The sequence below is a fragment of the Cetorhinus maximus genome, chromosome 2 (genome assembly GCF_964194155.1).
Source record: "Cetorhinus maximus chromosome 2, sCetMax3.hap1.1, whole genome shotgun sequence".
In the NCBI taxonomy this organism is placed as follows: Eukaryota; Metazoa; Chordata; class Chondrichthyes; order Lamniformes; family Cetorhinidae; genus Cetorhinus; species Cetorhinus maximus.
Window position 1 is genome coordinate 96,267,804 of NC_135880.1, and position 23,996 is coordinate 96,291,799.

General features: G+C 40.5%; 1 protein-coding gene across 1 annotated transcript in view; it reads left to right on the forward strand.

Annotated features, from left to right (window-relative positions):
* ostf1 (osteoclast stimulating factor 1) overlaps positions 1 to 22,742 on the forward strand; it is a 105,207-nt gene extending 82,465 nt beyond the window's left edge. Inside the window, exons 9-10 of the mRNA XM_078567257.1 lie at positions 358 to 456; positions 20,598 to 22,742. Coding sequence (XP_078423383.1) covers positions 358 to 456; positions 20,598 to 20,656 — 158 coding nt within the window. The 3' untranslated portion in view covers positions 20,657 to 22,742. The remainder of the gene's footprint in view (positions 1 to 357; positions 457 to 20,597) is intronic.
* The last annotated feature ends 1,254 nt before the right edge of the window (positions 22,743 to 23,996 follow it).

Genomic DNA, 23,996 nt, shown 5'->3' on the forward strand with positions numbered 1-23,996 from the left:
ATACCATGGTCACACATCCACTTTACTGAAATCTAGTGGATGATCTTTGAGGTAGTGACATGTCTTAATGTTATTGACCACTTGAGGACTGGCCAAGGAAGATGTGACCACTTGTTTCACAAGTGGAACATGAGGAACTGTTCAACTTGTGACACTGGCTATCCAAGTTAGACCATCTCCCATCCACAGAACATCTGCCCTGAGAGTTCCTGGTAGCATCACAACTATTCACATTGTGTCATCTGAAGCCGTTGAATGGATTATTAATCCCAACGTTAAACTATAACTGCTTCCCTAGCCCCAAGAATAAAAAAAACCTGACTGATATATATGTGTAACTGTCTCATCTATCTGTAGGTGCCAGAATAGATCTGAAAAACAATGAGAATAAAGTGCCGGTGGACATGGCCACCAATCCACAATGTTCTTCTCTCCTTAAAAAGAAATCTGGACAAGGTAAGGAAGAACCGAGATGTAAACTTTTTTTTAATGCATCAACTTGCACCAGCCTGGGTCACTGTAAGTAAGCTGGATACATGTGAAGCATCTATACTGCATCAGAATTTCCTGTACTGACAGCTTCAATTACAGAGGAAATATGTTTTCCCTTTTTGAGTGCCATTGCCATGCTATCTAAGCAAAAAAGTGTCAGATAATATTTTGTAACTGTTTTAGAAAAAAGAAAAATGTATCTTTGTGTACAGAAAAGATTACATAATGTAGGATTTTATTTGCAAATTAATCATTTTATAGAGGAGAAACAGAGGGATAGGTGGGGGTACTATATGTAGTACAATATATGCTCTGCCTTTGAGCCTTTACTCTTTAAAATCATAGAATGATTCTGCACAGGAGGAGGCCCATTCAGCTTATTGTGCCTGTGCCAGTTCAAACGTTGAGCTATCCAACTAATCTCTTTTCTCCAAAGCCCAAGCTTTTTCTCCAAGTATCTATTCAATTCCCTTTTGAAAGTTAATATCAGTCTGCTTCTGCTGCCCTTTCGGGCAATGCATTAAAGATCACAACAACTCACCATGTAGGAAGATGTGTTTCTTCCTGTTGTTTCCGATTCTTTTGCCTAGCACCTTAACTGTGTCCTAGCACCTTATTTTTCTCCTTATTTACTCATCAAAATCCTTCGTGATTTTGAACACCAATCAAATCATCTTTTAACCTTTTCTGCTCTGAGGAGGACAATCCCAGCTTCTCTCCACCGAACTGAAGTCTCTCATCCCTGGTCTTGTTCCAGTAGATGCCTTCTGCGCCCTCTCCTAATCCTTGACATCCTTAAGTGTGGCGTTCAAAATTGAACCCAATACTCCAGTTGTAGTCTAACCAGTGTTTTTATAAAGCTTTAACTTAACATCTTGGCTTTTATACTCTGTACCCCAGTTAACAAAAGCAAGGATTCCATATGCTTTTTAACAGCTGTCTCAGCTTATCCTACTGCGTGCACATATATCCCCAGGCCTTTCTGTTCTTGTACCCACTTTAAAATTGTATCATTTAGTTTGTATTGCTTCTCCTTACCCTCCCTACCAAGATGTATCACTTCACAAAAGCAAAATGTTGCAGCTGATGGAAATGTGAAATGAAAATAGAGAATGCTAGGAAAGCTCAGCAGCAGATCTGATAAATCTGCTTCTCACTCCAAAGTTGATCTTTTTGTCCCTCTTAGCTTTGGATGCTATTCATTTTCCCCTCATGGGAATGCGTCTATTTTGTACTTAAATCATCTCTTCTTTGAAGGCCTCCCATTGTTCAATTACTTTTTTGCCTACCAATTTTTAATACCAGTTCACCTGGTCCAGATCCCATTTCAACTCACTGAAGTTATCCCTCTAATTGTTTCTGTTCCTTTTCCATAACAATTCTAAATCTGATGGTATTATGATCTATTTTTTTCAATTTCCTAACTTTCCTGGATACCTTATCAGGAATATTAAGTTTCTAATCCTCTTTGTTTGGGGGGGTGGGGGTGTTGGGGAGAGTGGGGGAGGAATGAGTGAATTAGACTTAAAAAAAAACCCCACATATTGTAAAATAAATGGCCTAGTACATTAGTCCTGCACAATAAAAATCACAAATTACCCGCATCCACAAATACGTCGTATGCCTGAGTTGGCCTTAACAACATTCTGCATAAAGATGTGATGTGGAGACTGGATTTTACCTAATGAAACAAACGGGTTGGTGAGAGTAAGTGAGTGGGAGGGAATAACATTGTCTGAGACCATTTACTTGCCTCACCATTCCTGCTTGGTAGCATTTTATCTTCATCAATTTTGAAGCCAGTCAATATAAATTTATAAGTTACAACCCAATGATATAATCAGCACTGCAACAATATTTTAGCTTCAGCATTCAGAGGCCCACATGTGATCAACTCTAATGGTTAAACCATTGTGGGAATTGCATGGTTGCCAGAAGAGTACAAGTTAAGTTTAAAAATGTAATTTTTATGTAATGTCCTTGTGAAACTGAAGATCAGGAATTCTCCCCTGGCCCTACTAGGAACCCTTGGGCCTTAGACGTGAAAGAATTCCTTTAACCTTTCCATTCCCTTGCCTGACCTACATCACCTTGCCAACCCCCATTTATTCCCAGCACTTGCCTTATGTCGGGGACTGTTTCCTTAGGTCCTCAAAGGCACCTGTCTCCTGCCCCTCCTGACTTCCAAGAGTGTTGCCCACTTTGGCTCCCCTTCTCCATGCAGCCCAAGTTAAAATTGAGCCCCAAATATTTAAGAGTTGTCTGATCTTGTATAGATATTTAAACTTGGTAACTTTAACTAAATGGACAATTGTTCAAATATAGAATAGTATGGACAGAGTAGTTGTAGGTTATGCTGCAGATTTTAAAATTACCAACAAAAATATTGAGCGCATAAATCTCCCTGAGGCAAAATGCTGCCTCAGAGATCGGCTCAGGTTTGAAAGGTTCAATAAAGAAGGGGGAAAGAATTACTGACATGTCCACGCACATGCCACTGTCACATGAGCTGGGACATGTCAATTTCTTTTACTTAAACATTAAAAAAAAATTTTAATAACCCTCATGAAACCTCATCCTACCCGTGGATGAGGTTTCATGTTTCTTCCGAAGCCCGCCTGGGCCCCCGGCCTGCCCACCAACCTTAAGGTTGGACTGGCAGGTCCATTAATCATGTTAATTACTTTTTTTAATGGCCTTAATAGGCCTTTGATGGTTCGGCGGGTGCACAGCCAAACTGAAAATCTAAATGATGCGGGGTGACGTTGGGATGCATGCCCGACGTCACCCCGCATTATTTTACGTGTCAGCGAGATGGTCTCGCCTCCCACTAGCCAAACAGAAGATTCTGCCCATAATTTCTGAGAGTCTATGACGATGTTTTAAGATAACTGCAAGAATCCAGGTCAGAATAAACTTCCTTTTATTGTCTCTAAAACTTTATTCAGTTTTACCGTTTCTCTGTTGCTTTCACTTCTAGTAACAATCTTATGTGAAAAACTTTATGAAAGAGCTTTTTGCAAATCTAAGTGCACCACATGGTATTGTTTTCCACTGTTCTCGCAAGGAACCTGGTCAGGCATTGCTTCCCTTCAAAAACCATGTGACTGTTCTTTCCTAGATTATTGTTATTCATGTAATTTCCAGGTTTGTTCCTGAGCATCAGTTAATTTGTTCTGCCAGATGCTTGTTTGATGAACCTGTGGCTCCCTGGATTACACTGGTCTCACTTTTTTTTTGAATACAGGTGCTATGTTAGCTTCTTTCCAAACTAGTGGTACCTCCCTGGTATTCAGTACCTCTCTCATCATGATTGTTATCATTTAACAAACATTATCCCACTTGCCTTCTATTAAAACAGCATTTGTACCTGAGGATATGTTCATTTTGCGTCATTATGTTTGTTTGAACCTCTTGACTTGATTTGGCAGTGCTTATATCTGCATTATTTCCATGAACGGAGACAATGTTGTTTTCCATCATGAATTTTGCAAGAATGCATTCATTAAATGTGTGAATTATTCTCTGCTTGTCCTCAGCTTCATCCCCTTTGGTGCCCATTACGGCTTTCACTCCCTTCCTGACGGTTTTAATGTTATTACAGTAATTTCGTTGCGTTAACTGCCTACAACTATGTTCATTTCCAGTTCCCTCTTTTAACTTCCGTCATCCTTTCAAAATGTCCTGTAACCTTCCTCTTTGCAGTCATTATGAAGTTCATTATTTCAATTGATTTCATTTGGATCATGTTTTTTGAGTTTAGCTAATTTTAGGTTTGCATTTATCCTCCATGGATATTCTGTCTCCCTATTAAAATGCTAAACAACTTCTCTTTGTTGATTTACCTTGATCATCTCTGTGGTTTTATATGATACATTTCCTGATTTTAGTATTTTTGCAAGACCAAGCTGGCTACGGAATAACTTGTTTGTTTGTTCCTAAGGGAAATGTGAGTTATTTTACAGATGTAGTACAAAGCAAATTTTTTTTTGTTGGTTTCTAAATCTGCTTTAGGGATTGTTTCCTTTCATTGGAATGTTTTTGCATGCATATGTAATTGTGTTTTTAAAATAACTCATTACTTCCTCTGCACTGTTTGAGCATGAGAAAGCTGAGGGAAGTTGTGACAATGCTCATTTCCTGTTCCCATTCAAAAGGATGTCTTAAACAGACACTGGATCCTTCTCTGCAAAATGAGTGGGAAAATTAGTGTAATTTTCACATTATGATGCTTTAATAACGAATACTCTGCCTCTCTACCTTGCTTTCCTCCTTTAAGACTCTACTTAAAACCTATACTTGTTTCACCAAGCTTTTGGTCATCTGGTCTAATATCTCCTCGTGTGGCTCAGAGTCATATTCAATTTCACTTTATCCATATGGAAATTCATTTTAGGGAAACGTGGTTTTAAAAAAATTACATATAAATGAATAATAAAATAAAATTACCCTATCACAGAGATCCAACTTTAATTAAGTTTGTAATAAAAAAAACTATTCCAATGCATTAAAATAATCATTGAATCCCATCCTGAGTGCATATCCTCATACATACATCAAACTTGTGTTAAAAGTCCTTATAGGGAAGGGCACAAACTAGTTCAGGAACCGATTTGTTCTGCATCTGAGGGATTGTAGCCTTTTCCTTGATGCAACCAACAGCAATGCTGAATAATGGGTGATTGTTCATGGCACTCTTTTTACTTTTGTCAAAATTCTTCGAGAGCAGATTTTGCCAAGAAAGATCTGCTCATCAAATACGCTTCCTGCCTGGTTCACTAATCTCTGTACCCTTAATGAGTCTGCTTTCTTACGACAACAGTACTAGGTGAGACATTCAAAAAGGATAGCGCTGTCAATTACAGCCGTATAGAAGTCTTTCATGGGACGAATTTTCGGGTCAGTGAGTGGGAGTGGGGCCCGTGCGCTGACGTGTAAAACGACTTGCGGTGATGTCAGGTGGGAGTCCCGACGTCACCGCGCGTCATTTAGATTTTCAGTTCGGCGGGCGCACAGCTGCCGCCGAACTGTCAAAGGCGTATTAAGGCCTGTTAAAAAGTAATTGAAATGATAAAATGAGCTGCCCGTCCAACCTTAAGCTTGGCGGGCAGGTGAAGAGCCCAGGCAGACTTTGTATTTTTCATGGAACCTCATCCACGGGCGGGATGAGGTTTCATGAACTGTTTAAATATTCAATAAAAATTTTCTTAAAAATTCATTGACATGACCCAGCTCATGTGACACTGTCACATGAGGGGACATGTCTCAAAACAGCACAGGGTCCAACTCACGGAATCTTCCCCCCCCCCCCCCCCCCCACCGCCCACAGGGAGCTTCCAGGTGTGTGTCACGCTGGGCGGGCCTTAATTGGCCCGCCCACGTAAAATGGCAGCACGGACCCAATCGGGGCACCTGCCCCTGCACAATCGCCCTGACGGAAAATTCTGCCCCATGCCTTTAGGGTCCACTTGAAAGGACCTTAATTTTGATGTAGTATAATCGTGTATGTCCTTTGATCACAACTGTACAGCTTTCCCTCCAATTCAACTTATCTACTTTGATACCTAGATACTTTTAGATTGAAATAATTACTATGTCCACATCATGAATTTCATAGGAACTATAACATTAACTGACATTTTCCTAAAGTCTATAACTAGTTCTTTTGTCTTATTTTCATTCAGTTTTTTTTCATTCATGGGATGTGGCCTTCACTGGCTGAGCCAGCATTTATTGCCCATCCTTAGTTGCCCTTTAAGAGAATTGTTATTGTGCCATTTTATAAATTTCTCCACCAAGTTCCTATAGTTTATTCATTATTCCTGATGAGAACTACAAGTATCACCTCATCAGCATTCTCCAGTATTGTCATATTGCCATAATCTGATCGACAATCATTCTTATAGAGGATGAAAAGTAAAGATGACAGCATACAGGCCCGAGGAGGTCCATGGGCTCTGAATAAATCCCTAACACCTGTTGGCTCCTGTTGTGAAGGAAATCACCGATCCAGAGTAGGATTAACATCAAGGTTTTGCAAATTTTCAACAAGCTTGAATGGTTGCATGGTATTAAAAGCTGAAGAGACATCAACAAAGGTAGCGCAGGCATATTTGCCTGATCTATCAATGTGCTATTAAATCAGATGAACCACGGCCACAATATCATTGTTCACTGACTTGAGTTTAATAGGCAAACTGTAACTGATCGGTATGTGGAACAAGAGGATCTAAAAGACGCTTTGACAAAATGCGCTCGAAACACTTAATGACGAGCAATGTAAAAGCAACTGGTCAGTAATCATTCAGCTCAGCAGGCTGCGATGTCTCGGCAACCAGGACGATGATGGCTGATTTCCAACAGTAATAGTGTCAAATGATTTCTGAAAGACCAGACAGAAAGAAACAATCCAACTGATGAGCACATTCCTTAAGATTTTTTCCACTGATCTGATCTGGACCAGGTGCTCTCTGTGGATTCCCTTGCTTGAGTTGCTTCTCTCCCTCCCATTTGTTGAAAGTCACACGAGATCCTTCTAGTTCATGAAGTGAAGCCTGCTCCAGAATCACATGTTTCTTAAATTCTTCATTTTCAAACCGGCTTAAAATATCCATTCAATCCTCATGATTTTGCGAATGAATTATCTTCAGACAGAAAAAGTAATTTCTCTTTTTCGATGTGAAGCCTGACATTTTATACATACATTTCCGTGTATCTCTGGGATTATTTGTCCAAAAACAGTTATGCAGCTTATTTCTATACGCATCTTTCATATTCTGAATTCCCCATCTCACCTTGATTTTTAGTTTGTCTTGATCCTTTGAGCTAAATTCCATTTGTTTTTCCTTCATTATTGCTTTTAAGTCCTTTGCAATCCAGGGTTTCTCATTTGGATAAATATTAAATATTTTAGTTTTGGCATGAAGTTGTTCACAAAAGATGATTTAATCAATTCTGATATCTGTGCTCTTATTTATGTCGTCTTCCTCCATAAAAAAATCCCAATTCATGTTATCGGAGCAAATTTGCAGATCTTGAATAGCCACATTATCCCAAACTTTAATCACTATCCTACCAGATTTTACTGTTTTCAGTTTTTGTCGATATTTAGGAAGGAGATGCTCAACATTATGATCTGAATCTCCAATCCCTGGTCGAATCAAAGACCTGTAAGTGTCAAGAATGGAGCAAAAACATTGATCCAGTGTCTTCTCTCCATGAGTTGAGTTGATTTGTCAACATACCTAGTGTAGTTAGTGTGTCCCTCAAAACCAAGTCACAGTGTTTGATTTCACCAAGGATGATCTTTGGTGAATCTGGAGAAGGAGCAGCAATTTCTTGGACTGTTTCGTATACAACTGCCGCCATGTTTTTCATCCAGTGACATATATACCAAAATAATGTGTAATTGATTGAACTCACAGAGCAGATAAAAGGATCTAAAAGCTATGCACAATAATTCAATGTTAGCAAAGCAAATATATTTGTTAACCTGAAAGTATTGGCACCAATGCTTATTCACACATATACATATGCCCCCTTCTTGGATTTATTTGTAGCAGTAGTGGATCTATCCTAGCATAGTAGCTTAAATCCATCAATATCAATGCATTGTCTGGACTGTCTGAAGTTAACTAGGTTTTGGTGAAACAGAGCACATTTTATAATAATCTTGTGAAGCCCCTTGGAATGTTTCACTATGTTAAAGGTGCTTTGTAAATATAACTTTGTTGTTGTAATGAGAATGAGGTTATCAAAGCACTCAGTGGTTTACATGCCTGTTTTTGATGCAACCAGTTATTAGAGCAAAAAAGGTAATATAACAAGGACTGGGAGAGATCTCTGTGGATTCAGAAATTGGTGGGAATGTAATAAAATTAAATTTTAATTTGAGTTTGAGAATTTGGTTTCCTTGTCCATCTTTTCAAATTTTGTTTTAACCCCAAAAAAGATTTGTTGTTGCAGGACATAAACTGAATAATATTAATGACTCTTATTTCGCAATCAGTGACAGTGACAGCACTGACTTCTTTAAGAAAAAAACTGCCTACAAAGATAAAGTCATCTCTGTGGCATGGATTTCACCTTCTACAACATTAATTTGAACCTGGTGCCAAGTCTAGGGGATTTCCAAATGTCCAGGAGCAGTGATGTCATTAAGCAGTGAAAGCAGCCAGTCATATTGATAAATTCTTACAGGCTGCAAACCAGAATGTTAAAGGACTATCCAACTAAAGTTTTCAGGAATTTTACATGAAGTGAGACTACACATTAAGAGCTGAAATATCACAAACTTCAAAAAAAATTTATATTTTAAAACCATATAATTACCATTTGACATTACACAGGTATAAAATTAATTTCCCAGGGCCAGAGAGGTTCTTCAGTTGTGACTTAAGATACTGTTAAAAACACAGTTACTCCTCATTAAAAAGGTGTATCTCTCTTAGGGGTTTTAACAGGGTATTGCAGCATAAAAGGGGAAGCTGTCGACACTTTGGTAATTTCTAGAATGGCTGTCTTGGTGATTCAACAGTTAACCCTGTGGAGGAGCAGGGAATCACCACCGACAGCAACTTCTGGCCCAGAAACTTACCTGTGTTGGGCGGGCCGAGCAGGAGCGGGTGGGCGCGGAGCTGATCGCTGCCTGTGATCTGCTGCGTGCCGTCCTTTTACATGGGCAGGCCAATTAAGGCCCACCTAGCGTGACGCATGGCCGGTAGCGATCAGCACTACCTGTGCGGGCGGAGGGAGGGAGTGTCGGGGCCTGCGCTCTTTCACGCGCATGCATGCGAAAGAGCGCAGAAATCTCCCTGAGGCACAGAGCTGCCTCAGGGAGATTAAGTACATATTGAAATTTTTTTAATAAAGAGAAAAATTATTAAGACATGTCCCCTCACATGACAGTGCCACATGAGCTGGGACATGTTTGTCAATTTAGCAAAATTTATTTGTTGATTGATTGTATTAAACCTTCAGGAAACCTCATCCCGCCAGTGGATGAGGTTTCCTGAAAAGCGCGAAGGCCGCTTGGGCTCTTCGCCTGCCTGCCAACCTTAAGGTTGGACGGGCAGCCCTGTTAATTATCTAAATTAGTTTCCTAATGGCCTTAATAGGCCTTTCACAGTTCGTCGGGTGTGCAGCTGCCTCCGGCACGTGCCTGCCGAACGAAATATCTAAATGACGCACGCCCGACATCATCGCGCATCATTTTGCGCGTCAGCGTGTCGGGCCTGCTGACGGCAATATTCAGGCCCTGGGTTTCAGTATTTAACTGTGCAAGTGCAGACACAAGAAGTTGCTGTCAGTTTCATGGGGTAAGGGCAGCAAATGCTGACAGTTTCATTGCCATTACAACAGCAAATTCCAGGCCATTATATTAGTTTTGTATCTGCTGCAGAAGTGCTACCAGGCCAGTGGAAATATCAATAATATGTCTACACCAAAAGTATTTTAAAAAGTACTGTTTTATGATAGCTATATTTGGGGTGCAAAAAATTTCAACTTTTTGTTAGATATATTCATTCATAAACCTCCTGTTTTGCAGGCAAATTTTTTTTTTAAATCTTGACTTCTGCCATTTTTACTTCTTATGCTTGCATTTGCCAATAACATTGGTGGTCAGCCTGTTAATCTGTGTACTGTAGCTGTTAATGACCTTTTTTCATACTTCAGGCACACACTCTAACAGAAATCAACCTGCATAAAAGGGCAGCATCGCAAGTGGTGCACACAGTGTAGTTTGCATGTCCTTTATTGCCTCATTCTAGATATCTTAATTTTACTTTAATTTGTACAAGATTGATTTTATATATCTAACCTTCTGAGGAGCAGCAATCGTGGCCAGATTACAGCTCCAATGCAAAATTTCCTCAACTCAACACTGTTCCACATTTCTTCCGAGCCCAACTTTTCCAGAAATGCAGGTGTCCTTCAGAGAGCTCCGTTGTAGCAGAGTAAAGTCGGGGGGGGGGTACAAGACAGGACTCCGCCCCTTCTTAGGACACGAGCTGCTGGATTGTAAAGGTCCAGTTTGAATGTTAGTGAGTGGATGAAGTTGGCAGGTGAGTGACGTGGTAAACTGGTCTGGTGCACAGTTGGGGGTCAGTTCTGTAGTTACCCTGGAGTTAGTCTAGGTTTTAATTTGTCTAACATTTCCTGGGTAACTATCTAGATAAGTGGTAAGACACTGGAACTATCCAAAGTCTCCAGCTTCAGACCAGAGTAAGAGACAATTGGGGGGTCCTGGAGAACAGGGGAATTGCCCATCGGAAGTTGGTCAGCATATTAGGACTTCCACAGGGTCTAGATGTGCATCTCCGTTATACATCTGGTCTCCCACGATTCAGAGACCGGAGGATTTTCACCATAGTGAGAATTATTGATCCTTGTTCTTCATTGTATTGAGAAGAAATCAACAAAATCATTCAGCTGCTGCACTGAGCACTCCCAAGTAGTTTGGACTTTCTCATTGTGATCTTGCTTACAAAAGGTTTGTTTTGTTGTTTCCACAATTGTGTAAAGAAGCAGTGGATTACTTATTATTTTGAAAAAACTCTTGGAATCTGTCTTGGCAGTAATTTATACTATTGAATTCTTGCAGAAGATCTTGCAAGGGATATACATTTAAGTTTACTTTAGTATCAACCAGCAAATTTTGGGATTTTCTCTACTCAAAGCCAAGTCTTTGGAACATAATCAATTAGGTGTTCTCCCTATCTGACAATGGCAGATTTGTGATAAGCTATCAAGTCTTCACATTTGAGGCTGTCCAATTTTTATCTTCCAATTCGAGCAACGCAGGTGAAAACTTAACTCTGTCCCTTGCCCATTAACTAACTTTCCATCTGTGCAGCTACATTTCTTATACCATTTGTTTGAATTTTTCTAACAAGCTTCTTGTGTGGCACTGTACCAAATGCCTTCTGAAAATCTATACATATCACATGCCCTCACACTCTAGTGCTCTGACATTGCCATTCCCATGCACGTCTGCCCTCTGTCTGCCCTGAAAATATTATAACCAGGTCCTATGCAAACTTAAGCCATGCCTCCACTAAGGTTACTATATCATATCCCCTTCACACGTATACCGCTTATTTTTGAGTGCTGGAACATTGACCCCATGCTTTTACCTGGGTTTCTCTTTGTTTTAAAATAACTTCTTAGGCAGGTGTTTTTAAAAAAAAAAAATCTTTCATTACATTGAAGCCAGCTTCTTTCCCTTTCTCCTTCGACAGTATTTTCTTGCTATCTATTTCAGCTAGCCTTTTTGCTCCTATCCAAATAGCTTTCTTCATATATGCTGCGCCTCATTATTCTTAAACTTGGACTTTCTCCATTGATTTACCATTTTGTTTAAAAGCTCTGCTCTACTGCTATATTTATTCCCTCTGCTAGAATGTCAGGTCAGGTGAAGGCCATCCCTTTAGTACAGCTTCCTCTGGTTCCAGAAATTGCTGCAGTGCTCCAGAAAGTGAACATTTTCCTTCAGCAGCCACATTATTGGTTCCAACATGGGCAGCAACCTTTGGTACCCTCTCCTCCCTTTTCAGAACCTTTCTACCTGTTTCATGATATCCTTCATGTTGGCACCAGGGAGACAAAATACCACTGAAGATGTTTCAAAGGCCATTTATACCACTGACTATAGAATCTTCCACCACTTTGACTCTCGAATTTTACTATGCCTGCCTTTCACTCCCTTGTTCTTGCTGCACAATGCTGCCAAATAACTCAGGACCACCTTCGTCATACTTATCCAGTAGATATCGGGGAATTTTTCCAGGCAAGGGGAGCCTGATTTGCTTGAATGTGAGGAATCAAGTTCCCTAAAAGTGACGGGTCAGGATCCCAACATCATTCCACCTTCTGCATTTGATTGGAGCAGGATTGAAGGCAAGTGCTCTTCTGCCGGACTATCTGGCAAGTAATTAATGAACCAAATTAAGAACTGTTTTCACCCTCAATTCAAGATTTCCTATCCAGGGCACCCATTTTCCAAGCTGTCAGCAACTCACCAGGGTAACCGGGTGAGTGCACAGTGGGAAGAACTTTTTCAGTGAAAGTGACAAGCTGGGAAGGCTTTGATCACTGAAACTGAAGAGCTCAAGCCATGGCCAGCTAAGAGACTGCTAATCAAAGCACTTCTTCTCCTCAAGTGCTATGACTGCTTGGTAGGTAATTGCCAACACCTTGGAAGGTACTTCACTGATCATCTCACTCACCTTCAACTCCACTTCCCTGCTGCCAGCCTTCACCGTGTTAGGGCAGTGGCTTTGCAGCTGCACCTTGCACCACCACCAACAGCACTAGCAGCAACACTAGCTGTAGTTGCCTTCTCAGCCACATGCCCCTCCTAAGGACAAAAGGGATGAACACCCAAATCTAACTGGAAGAAGGGGAGAACCCCAATTCAGGGTATACAGGCAGAGGATCAGCTCGCAGATCACCAATGCTTCAGGAGGCTTAGGCTTTCATGGTCGGTTGCTGCTGACATTTGCAGTCTCCTGGAGCAAGACCCCCTTCCCAGTGGATCAGGTGGGTGTGCATTGCCAATGTGTCTGTCACTGGAGGGCTACTGGCTGCTACCCTCCTCTCACTCCCCTGCGTCTCTGCTGCTTGACAAGTTTGTGCTCTCTTCTGCAAGAAGAGAAAGCAGAGAGGTGTGAGTATTTGTAATGTCTTGTATGAAGAGGAGGGAAGGATAATATTTGTGGAGGATGATTTGGTGTGAGGGGGCAAATACATGATATTGAATGCAGATGTTGGCTGCTTAGAAGATGTGAGGTGCCTGGAGAGAGGAATGTGTGAAGTTGCAAGGTGTGTTGCTCTGAGAAGTGCAGTGCAGGAGAATGCTGGGCAATTAGAATGTGTGGCTTGGCATCTGAGTATGTTATGCTGCTAAGCTGTCATGCCCTCCTCAGGTCCTGGATCTTCATGGTACACTGTCTCCATTGACTGGCGAGACCACACACATGTGGCTCACTTACTCAGAAATTTCCATCTTTACCTGCTTGGTTTGAGGGACTGGCCTCTTCCTCCCATCCTTGGGTGAGCTCACCTCACACCAGTCCCTCAGATTCTGCAGCAAGGATCTGCAGCTAAGAGTGAAAGACCTGGAGAGCAGTCTTCCCAGGTCTCCTCCATTCCTGTGGTTGCTGAAGCCTTATAAATTTGAGTGCTGGTGTGCCCTTGTGACCCTTTAATTAGAAACCTTTGACAAAATCGTGCCATCCCACCTACCCTCTCTAATTGGTTGGGAAATCCAGAGATGGGATAATAATATCATGGTTTAGTGAAAGATCCTCAGAAAAGCTTGCTTCTTCACCATTCAGGTTCCTGGCCTGGAAATGGGCCTGCCATTCTGACAGGAATTGTCTTGAAAATTCTACCCTTAGTGTTGGATAACTGCAGTAACTTGTGTTTCCAGTCTCTCTCTGAATAGCTTCTCTTCTTCCATACTTCACTGTGTGATGACCCATTTGCTGGGACAGGCCTGTATATTCTTCCTGTGTGATGTCCCTTATAGACCAAAGTGTGCGGGAGAATATTCTGAAAGAGAGCTAATTGGTTTCCTGATTATGGGATCATTAGGTTAGAATAAAGGCCCACGTGATCTGAGATTTCCATGGGGATGAACAGCTAAGAAGCAAAGGGTAAATAGAAAACTGATTGAATTGGTATAGTGATGTAGGGTCTTTTCAGCTCGTCTTTGTGGCAGGCAGTTCAGAACTCTCAGAATTTGTGTAAAGAAGAAACAAGCAAGGTTCTCTCTGAATGGAACCGTTTTCTGTTTGGCAGTCTTTGAACAGATCTTGGTGCTAAAGCAGGTCTCTGAGAATAGAGCAGAGATTGTGACCAGAATTTCCCCGTCGGCGATTTGGGGGCAGGGCCCCCAATTTTTAGGAAGGCAGGCGGACAGCGAAATTAGCTGTCCGCCTGCTGACCTGTCAATGGCTAATTGAGGCCATTGACAGGATACTTAAGATCATTAAAGACCCTGCCCGTCCAACCTTACGTCTGACAGGCAGGCCAGGAGCCCCAGCGGGCTTCTGATAAAACATGAAACCTCATCCACTGGTGGGATGAGGTTTCATGTTTGTGTTTAAAAACTTTAATTAAGTTTCAATGCTTCTTATTAACATGTCCCATCTCGTGTGACATTGTCACGTGAGGGGGACATGTTAATGTTTTTATTTTTCTATTTTTAGAGTTTTTTTAACCTGTCACTAATCTCCCTGTGACAGCACTTAGTCTCTTTCGCACATGCGCGCATGTGCGAAAGAGCGCACTTTGACAGTTGGGGATTCCCTCCCTCTCTCTTTCCCCCCCCCCCCCCCCTCCCTCCAAGCCCCACAGGAAGCGCATAGCGCTTCCCGTAGGGCAGGCCGCTGGGCGGACCTTAATTGGCCCACACACTCAAAATGGCGGCAGGCCCCATTTCGGCGGCAGGGGTCGGCTGCCCGCCGCCGCCGAGCTGGTGGGGCCCGCCTGCCCACCAAGGGCAAAATTCTGCCCTGTGTTACCGTGTAACAGTTGAAAAATGTAGAGAACTGAAGACAGGAAGGGCAAAGGATTGTCGAGTGGACAAGACTAATAGCTGCTGTTTCAGTGTTTCTAGAGCCCGCCAGACCATTTAAAGGGATGAGAGAAGTGAGTCTTTGAGGATTCTGTGTCTTTAGGACTGTTGTGATCCTAGTGAGAGTTGGTTCATATACAATGTGCCTCGACAGTGGTAACCATGTCTGGGGACTTCAGGTGGAATATGGCTGTGGGTGAAAGTGACTCAAGGGCCAAAATGATTGAGCAGTAAGTGAAAGATCCTATATAGCGAAGGCCAAATTGGAAAGACTGGTGCCCCATTTGTGCGGGAAGTAATGCAAATGGCTGTAACCACATGAAGCTTATCTTTGAATCAATTATTTAAGGTGAAATTTACTACTTTGTTGAAATATCTTTCACCTAATTATGTTATGTTGATTTTAGTTGGCTCATTACCGTAAATGTTCTAAAAAGCGAAATCTTGTCCAGTGGTTTTCTTTCCGTTGGCTTTGTGGGGATTCCTTTTTAAGAGGTTATCTGTCTCGACAGCGATCATGACATCTGTTTCTGCACTTTTTCCCTCTATCCTGAACTGTCTAGAACTGTCTCTTGGATTACTGTATTCTCAAGATTAAGATCCAGAAAACCCTCATCTTTTCTACTGCAGAGTATGACTACATGTTGCTCAAGCACAAAGATCTTCTGCTCCAAAAATTTCTTCTGACAATGAAAATGCACTGCCCCTGGATATACTGAGGGTCCATGATGCTCACATATCATCAAGAGGGTCCCCCTGTCATTGTCCTTTTACTCTTTTGGTGCCTTGACTATGAGCTGATTGGTAACAGTAATTCTTTATAAAGAGGAGTAATTAGCTGTTCCCTGATTGATAGTTGTGCATCTGCTGCACTTGTCCTTCTAGGTGTTATCAGAGACTTGGTCACCTACACTGAACACGCCAAGCGCAAGACGGTGACGGCCATGGATGTGGTGTATGCACTAAAGTGCCAGGGGCGGACCCTATATGGCTTCGGTGGTTGAAGATAGTTTCAGAAAGATAGTGACTTAGGCAGTAGACATCGCAGGTTTGGATTGTGCTGTTGAAGGAGGTTTGCTGAGTTGCTGCAGTGCATCTTATATATAGCACACATTACGGACACTGTCGGTGATGAGGGAGTGCATGTGTAGGTTGGTGGATGGGGTGCCAATCAAGCAGGCTGCTTTGTCTTGGATGGTGTAGAGCTCCTTGTGTTGTTGTAGCTTCATTCATCCAGGCAAGTAGAGAGTATTTACTCTTTTTAACTGAGTCTAACTCTTTTTAGAAAGGTAGATAATGTTTGCTTGAACTCCCCACTCGCAGCCTACTCTCAAGAAACAAGCTCCTCTTTACTCAGTCCACAAAATACTATGTTTGGGAAGAATGAAATATTGTGGAATGGCACCTCAAAGCTACACTCCCCTGGCTTTATACAGTCTTAGCTGGGCTACACAAGTTATCAATCAGGGAACAGCTAATTTTTATAACAATTTACTGTTTCCAACCAGCTCACAGTCAAGGCACCAAATTAAGAACTTTAAACAGCTCCTAATATTGAACAGCTAAAAATGAATGAAATTAAAATGAACTATGAACAAAAATACAGCAAAATGTCGAAATTAACGTTTCCATATTCCCATCCAAAACATCCTCCTCCCTGATATCCTGGGACTGAGATGATTGACCTCCAACAACCATAACCAGGAGGCTAAATTCCAGACTAGTCTTCTATTCTATTCTAGTCTTTCACCTTGCATTGGCCTCTCATTGTGACCCATGGCAATATGCACCAGTGGTCCAATATGTAGTATCACTGCTGTCTTCCCTTCATGCCTCCATTCCCCATAATTTCCTTGACACTGCCCTTAACACCTCGCCTTGCATCCCACTTCTCCACAGCACCTCTGCAAACCAGTTCAAGAATTTGAGTATCTGGTGTATCACATTCATTGGAACCCAACTCAATATGCTGACGTTTTGTTACCAATGAGTTTAGTTTCACAATCTGCTCTACATTATAATCAAATTTAGGGAATTAGTAATTTATCCAAATCTTAAAATATTAATATTAAATAAATTCATTTAGAAAAATACATGGATAGCCTGGATGGTGACTGAAAATGTAAAATTCTGCATTTTATTATTCTTTTCATGGGATGAGGGCATTGCTGGCAAGGCCAGCATTTGTTGGCCAACTCTAATTGCCCTTGAGAAGGTGGTGATGAGCTACCGCCTTGAACCGCTGCAGTCCATGTGGTGTAGCTACACTCTCAGTTCTGTAAGGAAGTAAATTCCAGGATTTTGATCCAGCAACAGTGAAGGAATGATGATATAGTTTCAAATCAGGGTGGTATGTGGCTTGGATGGAAACTTGCAGGTGGTGCTATTCTTGTGCATCTGTTGCACTTGTTCTTCTAGCTGGTAGGCATCACAGATTTGGATTGTGCTGTTGAAGGAGGTTTGGTGAGTTGCTGCAGTGCATCTTGTATATCGTGTATATTATGACCAATGTGTTTCAGTGATGGAGGGAGTGCATGTGTAGCTTGGTGAATGGGGTGCCAATCAAGCAGGCTGCTTTTGGCCTGGATGGTGTAGAGCTTCTTGTGTTGTCATAGCTGCACTCATCAAGGCATACGGAGAGTATTCCATCACACTCCTGATTTGTGCCTTGCAGTTGGTGGACAGGCTTTAGGGAGTGGAGGTGAGTTACTTGCCTCAGAATTCCCAGCCTCTGACCTGTTCTTGTAGCCGCCATATTTATAATACTGGTCCAGTTCAGTTTCTGGTCAACGGTAATCTCCCCAGGATGTTGATAGTGGGTATTCAACAGTGGTAATGCCATTGAATGTCAAGAGGGGATGTTAGATTTTTCCCTTGTTGGAGATGGTGATCACCTGACACGTAAATGGTGTGAATGTTACTTGTCATTTGTCAGCCCAAGCCTGAATGTTGTTTAGGTCTTGCTGCATTTGGGCACCGACTGCTTCAGTATCTGAGGAGTCGCGAATGGTGCTGAACATTGTGCAATCATCAGTGAACATCCCCACTTCTGACCTTATGATGGATGGCAGGTCATTGATAAAGCAGCTGAAGGGTTGAAAGGTGGCTCAGGATACCCCCATGATATCCTGGGACTAGGATGATTGGCCTCCAATAACCACAACCATCTTCCTTTGTGCTAGATTTGACTCCAACCAGCGGAGACTTTCCCCCCTGATTCCCAATGACTTCAATTTCATTAGGTCTCCTTGATGCCTCCTTGGTCAAATGCAATCCTATTATCAGGGGCTATCACACTCAACTCAGCTCTGGAAATCAGTGCTTTTGTCCATGGCTGGACCATGTTTGCAATGAGGTCAGGAGCTGAGTGGCTGTACCGGAACCGAAACTGAGCATCAGTGGGTTTTTGCTGTGTAAGTGCTGCTTGATAGTATTGTCGCAACAAGGGCAGTGATTAACTGAATTTGATTTGCCCTTGTGAACGGGACATAGCCAGGCAATTTTCCACATTATTGGGTAGATGCCAGTGTTATAGCTGTACTGCAACGGCTTGGCTCAAGGTGCACCTAGTTCTGGACCTCAAGTCTTCAGGAATATTGCTGGAATGTTGTCAGGGCCCATAGAATGCTACTGTTATTAACCTTTTCCAAACAGGTTCAATATATTTTTCCTGAGTTTCATTATATATAAATGTTCACTGAATTCACTCTGAGTAAAGGAATGCAAGTTTTTGAACATAACAGATTTTGAATGAATATTTTATGCAATTTTAACTAAATTTTGATCATGAATTTTCCTAAACTTGTGAAAGGTGATTTTCATGCTGTGATTTTCATTTTAATTTTACAATTTTTAATTTTAATATAATCTTTGGAACCTCCTAAACAAAGCAATTTTTTAATATGGAAAATCTACAAATTTTGTGTTTTCTTTGATAAATGTTTGCAATCTTTTTCATTTAACTATTAACTTCTATTGACAAGCCAATATTCAATCCCGGTAGATAATTTGCCATGAATTAATTCTATGAACCTTAATCTTTAGAACACTCATGTAAAAGTTTAATGATGCTCTGAAAAGTCAAATTATATCCACCAGAAAGCCCTGTTCACTACCTCATTTACCTCTTTGTAGAATCCTTATGGTGCCTCTGCTCTTTAGATACATGCTGGCGACACCCAAAAATGCTTTTAGGATTTCTGTCCCATTACTAGTGGTGTGCTTCCTGTTCTGAAATCCTTAATTTTCCATGTACTCTTTTTTTAATGTTGGGATAGTATTTGCTACCCTTCTTTCTTCTTGTACAATCTCTTCATTTTATAGAGCTGTCACAAATGTTAGTCAGAATCTTGTACTTCCTCCTAGTTTCTTTGGTGTATCCCATCTTATCCCGTTCTCGTGTAATTATTTCGCCAAGTTCCTTCTATAACATTGCATATTGGTTGATGGAAATGAAAAATTTTGTGCAAGATTTGGTTTCGTATCAGTTTCTTTAGATCTGTACAAGCATTTAAAAAAACAGCTTTCATCACAAGAATGTGCCAACTAATTTTATGATAATAAACATGTCAGTTTGCCTACAAAAGAAGACTTTAAGGATGGTGCCAAGCTGCTCAATTTGAATACAAACATGCTGTTTGATTTGCTGTTACTTTTCAATTTAATAGTTAAAGCTTTAAACACTTTTTTTCTCAAGGTATTTATCGGCTTGCACACTTGAAAGTTACAGCTTTTATCTGGAGCCTTCAAAGACGTTGTGCAAATTCTAAACAGAGTTAAAGCAGATAACACCTGTAGGGAAAAGAAATCTCTAATAAGCAATTCGATTATAATACAGTCTAGCACAAGTTATTTAAAATACAAGGAGCCAGTAAAGTGAGTAGCTACTGATCATTTAATCGAGGGGAGGCAGTGGCATAGTCACTGACTAGTATTCCAGGTAATCCTCTGGGGACCTGGGTTTGAATCCCACCACGTCAGATGGTGAAATTTGAATTCAATAAAAATCTGGAATTAAAAGTCTGATGATGAACATGAAATCATTGCTGATTGTTGTAAAAACCCATCTGGTTCACTAATGTCCTTTAGTAAAGGAAATGTCACCTTTACCTGGTCTGACCTACATATGACTCCAGACCCACAGCAATGTGGTTGACTCTTAAATGCCCTCTGAACAAGAGGCAGTTAGGGATGGGCAATAAATGCTGGCCTAGCCTAGCCAGCAATGCCCACATCCCGTGAATGAAAAAAAACTATTCCTATTTAAATGAACTTATTTGGCAATTCAATGCATAACACAAGTCTTATGTTGCTACTGTATGAAATCAAGATGGATCTTGTGGAGGCATGGGATAGAACCAAGTACATGAAGTAATTTATAGACAGGAGATGCATTTTTTAAGAAAAACCTAATAATTTTTTTTTAAGCTTTTAATATTGAATGATTTGCAAGAGGTACTAGAGGTATGTTGAAGCATTTTAGTTGTGTACTTGCAATCTAAAGCAGCTCTCCTTTTCTTTTCAGGTATCACAAGAACTGCAAGCAATGCAGAGGAGTACCTTGATGATGAAGACTCTGATTAAATTTTTTTTTCCCAAAGTTAGAGCATCAAACATATGCTAATATTCCCCTGGTTTGTTTTATTTCCATTTTGCTTGAAGTTTCTAGGCAACTGGTTTAAAAAAAACAAAGTTAATGAATTTCAAAACTGAATTACAGGAATATTCTAGGAATTTTACACTTCATTGCTGTTTTTCTGGTTTCCTTTCACCCATATGCTCTGCAGTGATTGCGTAAAGAAAAATGTGATTTGAACTTACTATAAGCCTTTTTTTTAATCATTAAGCTGATACTGATTGAACCAATTTGAAACATGCAGGATTTGAACATCAAAATGTAAGTTTTTAAAGAAGCTCCATACTGAAAATAACTTTCCTTAAGACTATTCCAAAGTGTAATATAAGCAGTCGGACAATCAGAGAATAAATTTTGCTTGAAAACTATTGTGCTATTTTCACCAAAGTGGAAATTTTCTTTGTTCCCTGCTTTAATCTATTTGTTGCTTTGCACTCTGGCAACAATTGTAATTTGACTAATTAGAGCAACAAAAAGTTGTTTTTTTAACCTTAATACTGTCGTCCTAGCTACAACAAACCTAAAATATAATAATCTTTATTATTGGCATTTAGACAGCATTTTTACAACTTTAGAGCAATTATCACATAGTATGGAATTATTACACTTGGTAATAACATTGCAGTTGAAGTTATTCCCCCCCACGCCTCCCCAAACTACTGCCATAATTCCGCTGTGTCTGCGTGTTTTACAGCAGTATTCCTCATGCATACTGTAAAGAATTGTCATGTTCAGAATGACAATTTTACTAGATAGAGGCTGCTTGCAAATTTGATGTCATTTTTTGTGTGACACTATATATTCATACTGCTTAACTCGTCATTGTGCTCAAGTCCAATGCAAACAGTATTTCACTTTACTGTTAGACTTTCTGAATTGGTGGACTGGCAGCTCAGATCTTTTAATGGAGAATTTTAAAGCTAATTATTTGCTGCTTCATTATGTATTTTCACCAAATATCTTAATTATGAAACATTTGAAGCACCTCATTTGGAATGAGTAAAAGACCCCTTTAACTGACATTACTGCATGGCATTTTATTATTTCCCATAAAGTTCTGATTACAATTAAGTAGTTATTTTGTTTCACATCCTTGTGTGAACAATCCAAACAAATCCATGCCTTGGAATGCCTGCATTTGGATATGTGGAAATTAGTTGGAATATGAAATAAGCCAATAGTGATGACTCTGGTTAGAATATTATACTTCCTTTTTACTTCTCATGATCATGTTAAATATATATTAATGAGTATTTGCAATAAGACAATGGAACTTTTAGAACTAGTAGCAGCCTCTCTACTATTGACTGAGGAGGCATAGAGCAGAAATTAGTGACATATTTCACCAAAGATAAAGAAAGAGCTAAGTGGCTTGCCTAGGTGGTCAGTGACACCATCTGATTGGAGGCAGCCTGAGAGCAAGCCATGTAATTGGTCTCATTAGAAGAGAAAGGATATAAAACTACAGAATAATGGAAACGTGCTTAAATATCCCTATAAAATAAAATCACACGTGTATGCCATAAAAAGTATTCTGTTTGTATCACCTAGATTAGTATGCATTTTCCCATTCAAGCATCACTGCAGGCTTGATAATTTTGTAGCTATTTTATTTTAATTGGTTTGATTTATTATGGTACATGGGACCATATGTAAATACACAAATCAATGAATTACAAATTTGATATCTGGTACAGAGCAAAGCGAGCTGAATCTTAGGAGCTTTTTAATAACTATGAAATTCTAGGCTTCTGCTTTTCGAGTTGTTTTACTTGGATCAAACAAAAATCAGTAAAATGTAAATTATGAAGTGTAAAATGAGTATTAATTAGGGTGAACATATCTCTTCTATAAACTAGGATTTTGAGTGCTTAAATGTCCTTTGCAGCTGTTGAACTTCAGGTCCATTATCTGTCGCAGAAGAACTTCAAAGTGAATTTCTATGCATTTTGATTATTTTATAACATAATTTAAGAAATGTATGACTGTAGAGCTGCTGCTCCTGTTCTTGGAATAAATTTTTTGAAGAAAATAGCATTTGCGTTTTATTTGTAGCACAAAATACATAAGAGACATATAATTACACTCCTAAAGCTTAGTATATCCATCAATTGCATTTAGAGGCTGCTAACGTATCGTTGGCTATTCCTCCATTTGAGGATGATGTCACCTTAGGATTGTGAGTTTCTGCCATGAGTTTTGATATGACTGAACAGGCCGATTCTCGACCCACAGACCTTTGGGCACATGGGGCAGGATGTCCCACAAGGTAGTGGGATACCAGAGTGCAGGATTTGCTTCAATTTCTTTCCTTCTCTGCCACTGCTTGGCCTCAACATTAAGATGTTGGGACTCAAAGCATGATTTTGCTTGATGAGCAAGTTGTCGACATTTTTAGCAAGCTGTTCCCAGTCATTAATGTCAATGCTACCGTGCTTCATGGAGAGCTTCAGAATGTCTTTGAAGCATTTTCCTTGTTCTCCTGGAACGTTGGCCATTTGAGTTGAGAAAACAGAACCTGATGGGGGAGACACTTTGGCCATATGGACACCGTCCAGTCCATCAAAGATGATTTTGCAGGAATTTTACCCAAATGCTTGTGGAGCTGGCTTCAAGAAAGACACTAGCATTTTTTGATGATCTTCCCATTGGATCCAGAAGATGTGGCAGAGACATTGCTGATGGAATTTCTCTAGTGCTCTTGTGTTACTGATACATAGTCCAGGAGTGTGGTGACAGCAACTGCTCTGTACACTAGGACTTGCAGAGGTCTTTGTTGTCAACCAGTCACTGCCATAGTTTGGAGAAGGCTGAGCTGGCACGTCTGACCTGGTGTTGGATCTCCTTGCTAATTGTCGCCATTTGAGAGAGGTGGCTGCTAAGGTATGGAAAGTGCTCAAAATATTCTCCCTTCATGAAGATAGTTATAATTGTCACTTTCCTGAAGTTGTGGTGGGGAGGAGGGGAGGTGCATGGGGTATTCTTTTTCCTCTCAAATAGGTAGGACGAGTGCATTAAGTTTGGATATGAGCAAAAATCCTGCAGCTTTGAAGACCTCAGCTGGAATAACATCAGGGCTATAAGCTTTGTTGTTTTTCATCCATTTGATTGCTGCAGCTCTCCTATCAATGGTGGTTCACTCATGGATTCTACCACAGTGCACTGAGGGATAGCCTGGAGAGTATCAGCTGCGACTGTGGATTCACTGTTGAGCCATGAAATGTGAAAAATAAACAAATAGTAAATGGCACCAGAAGGTTATGTGATGAGAGAGGGCTTCTGGACTGC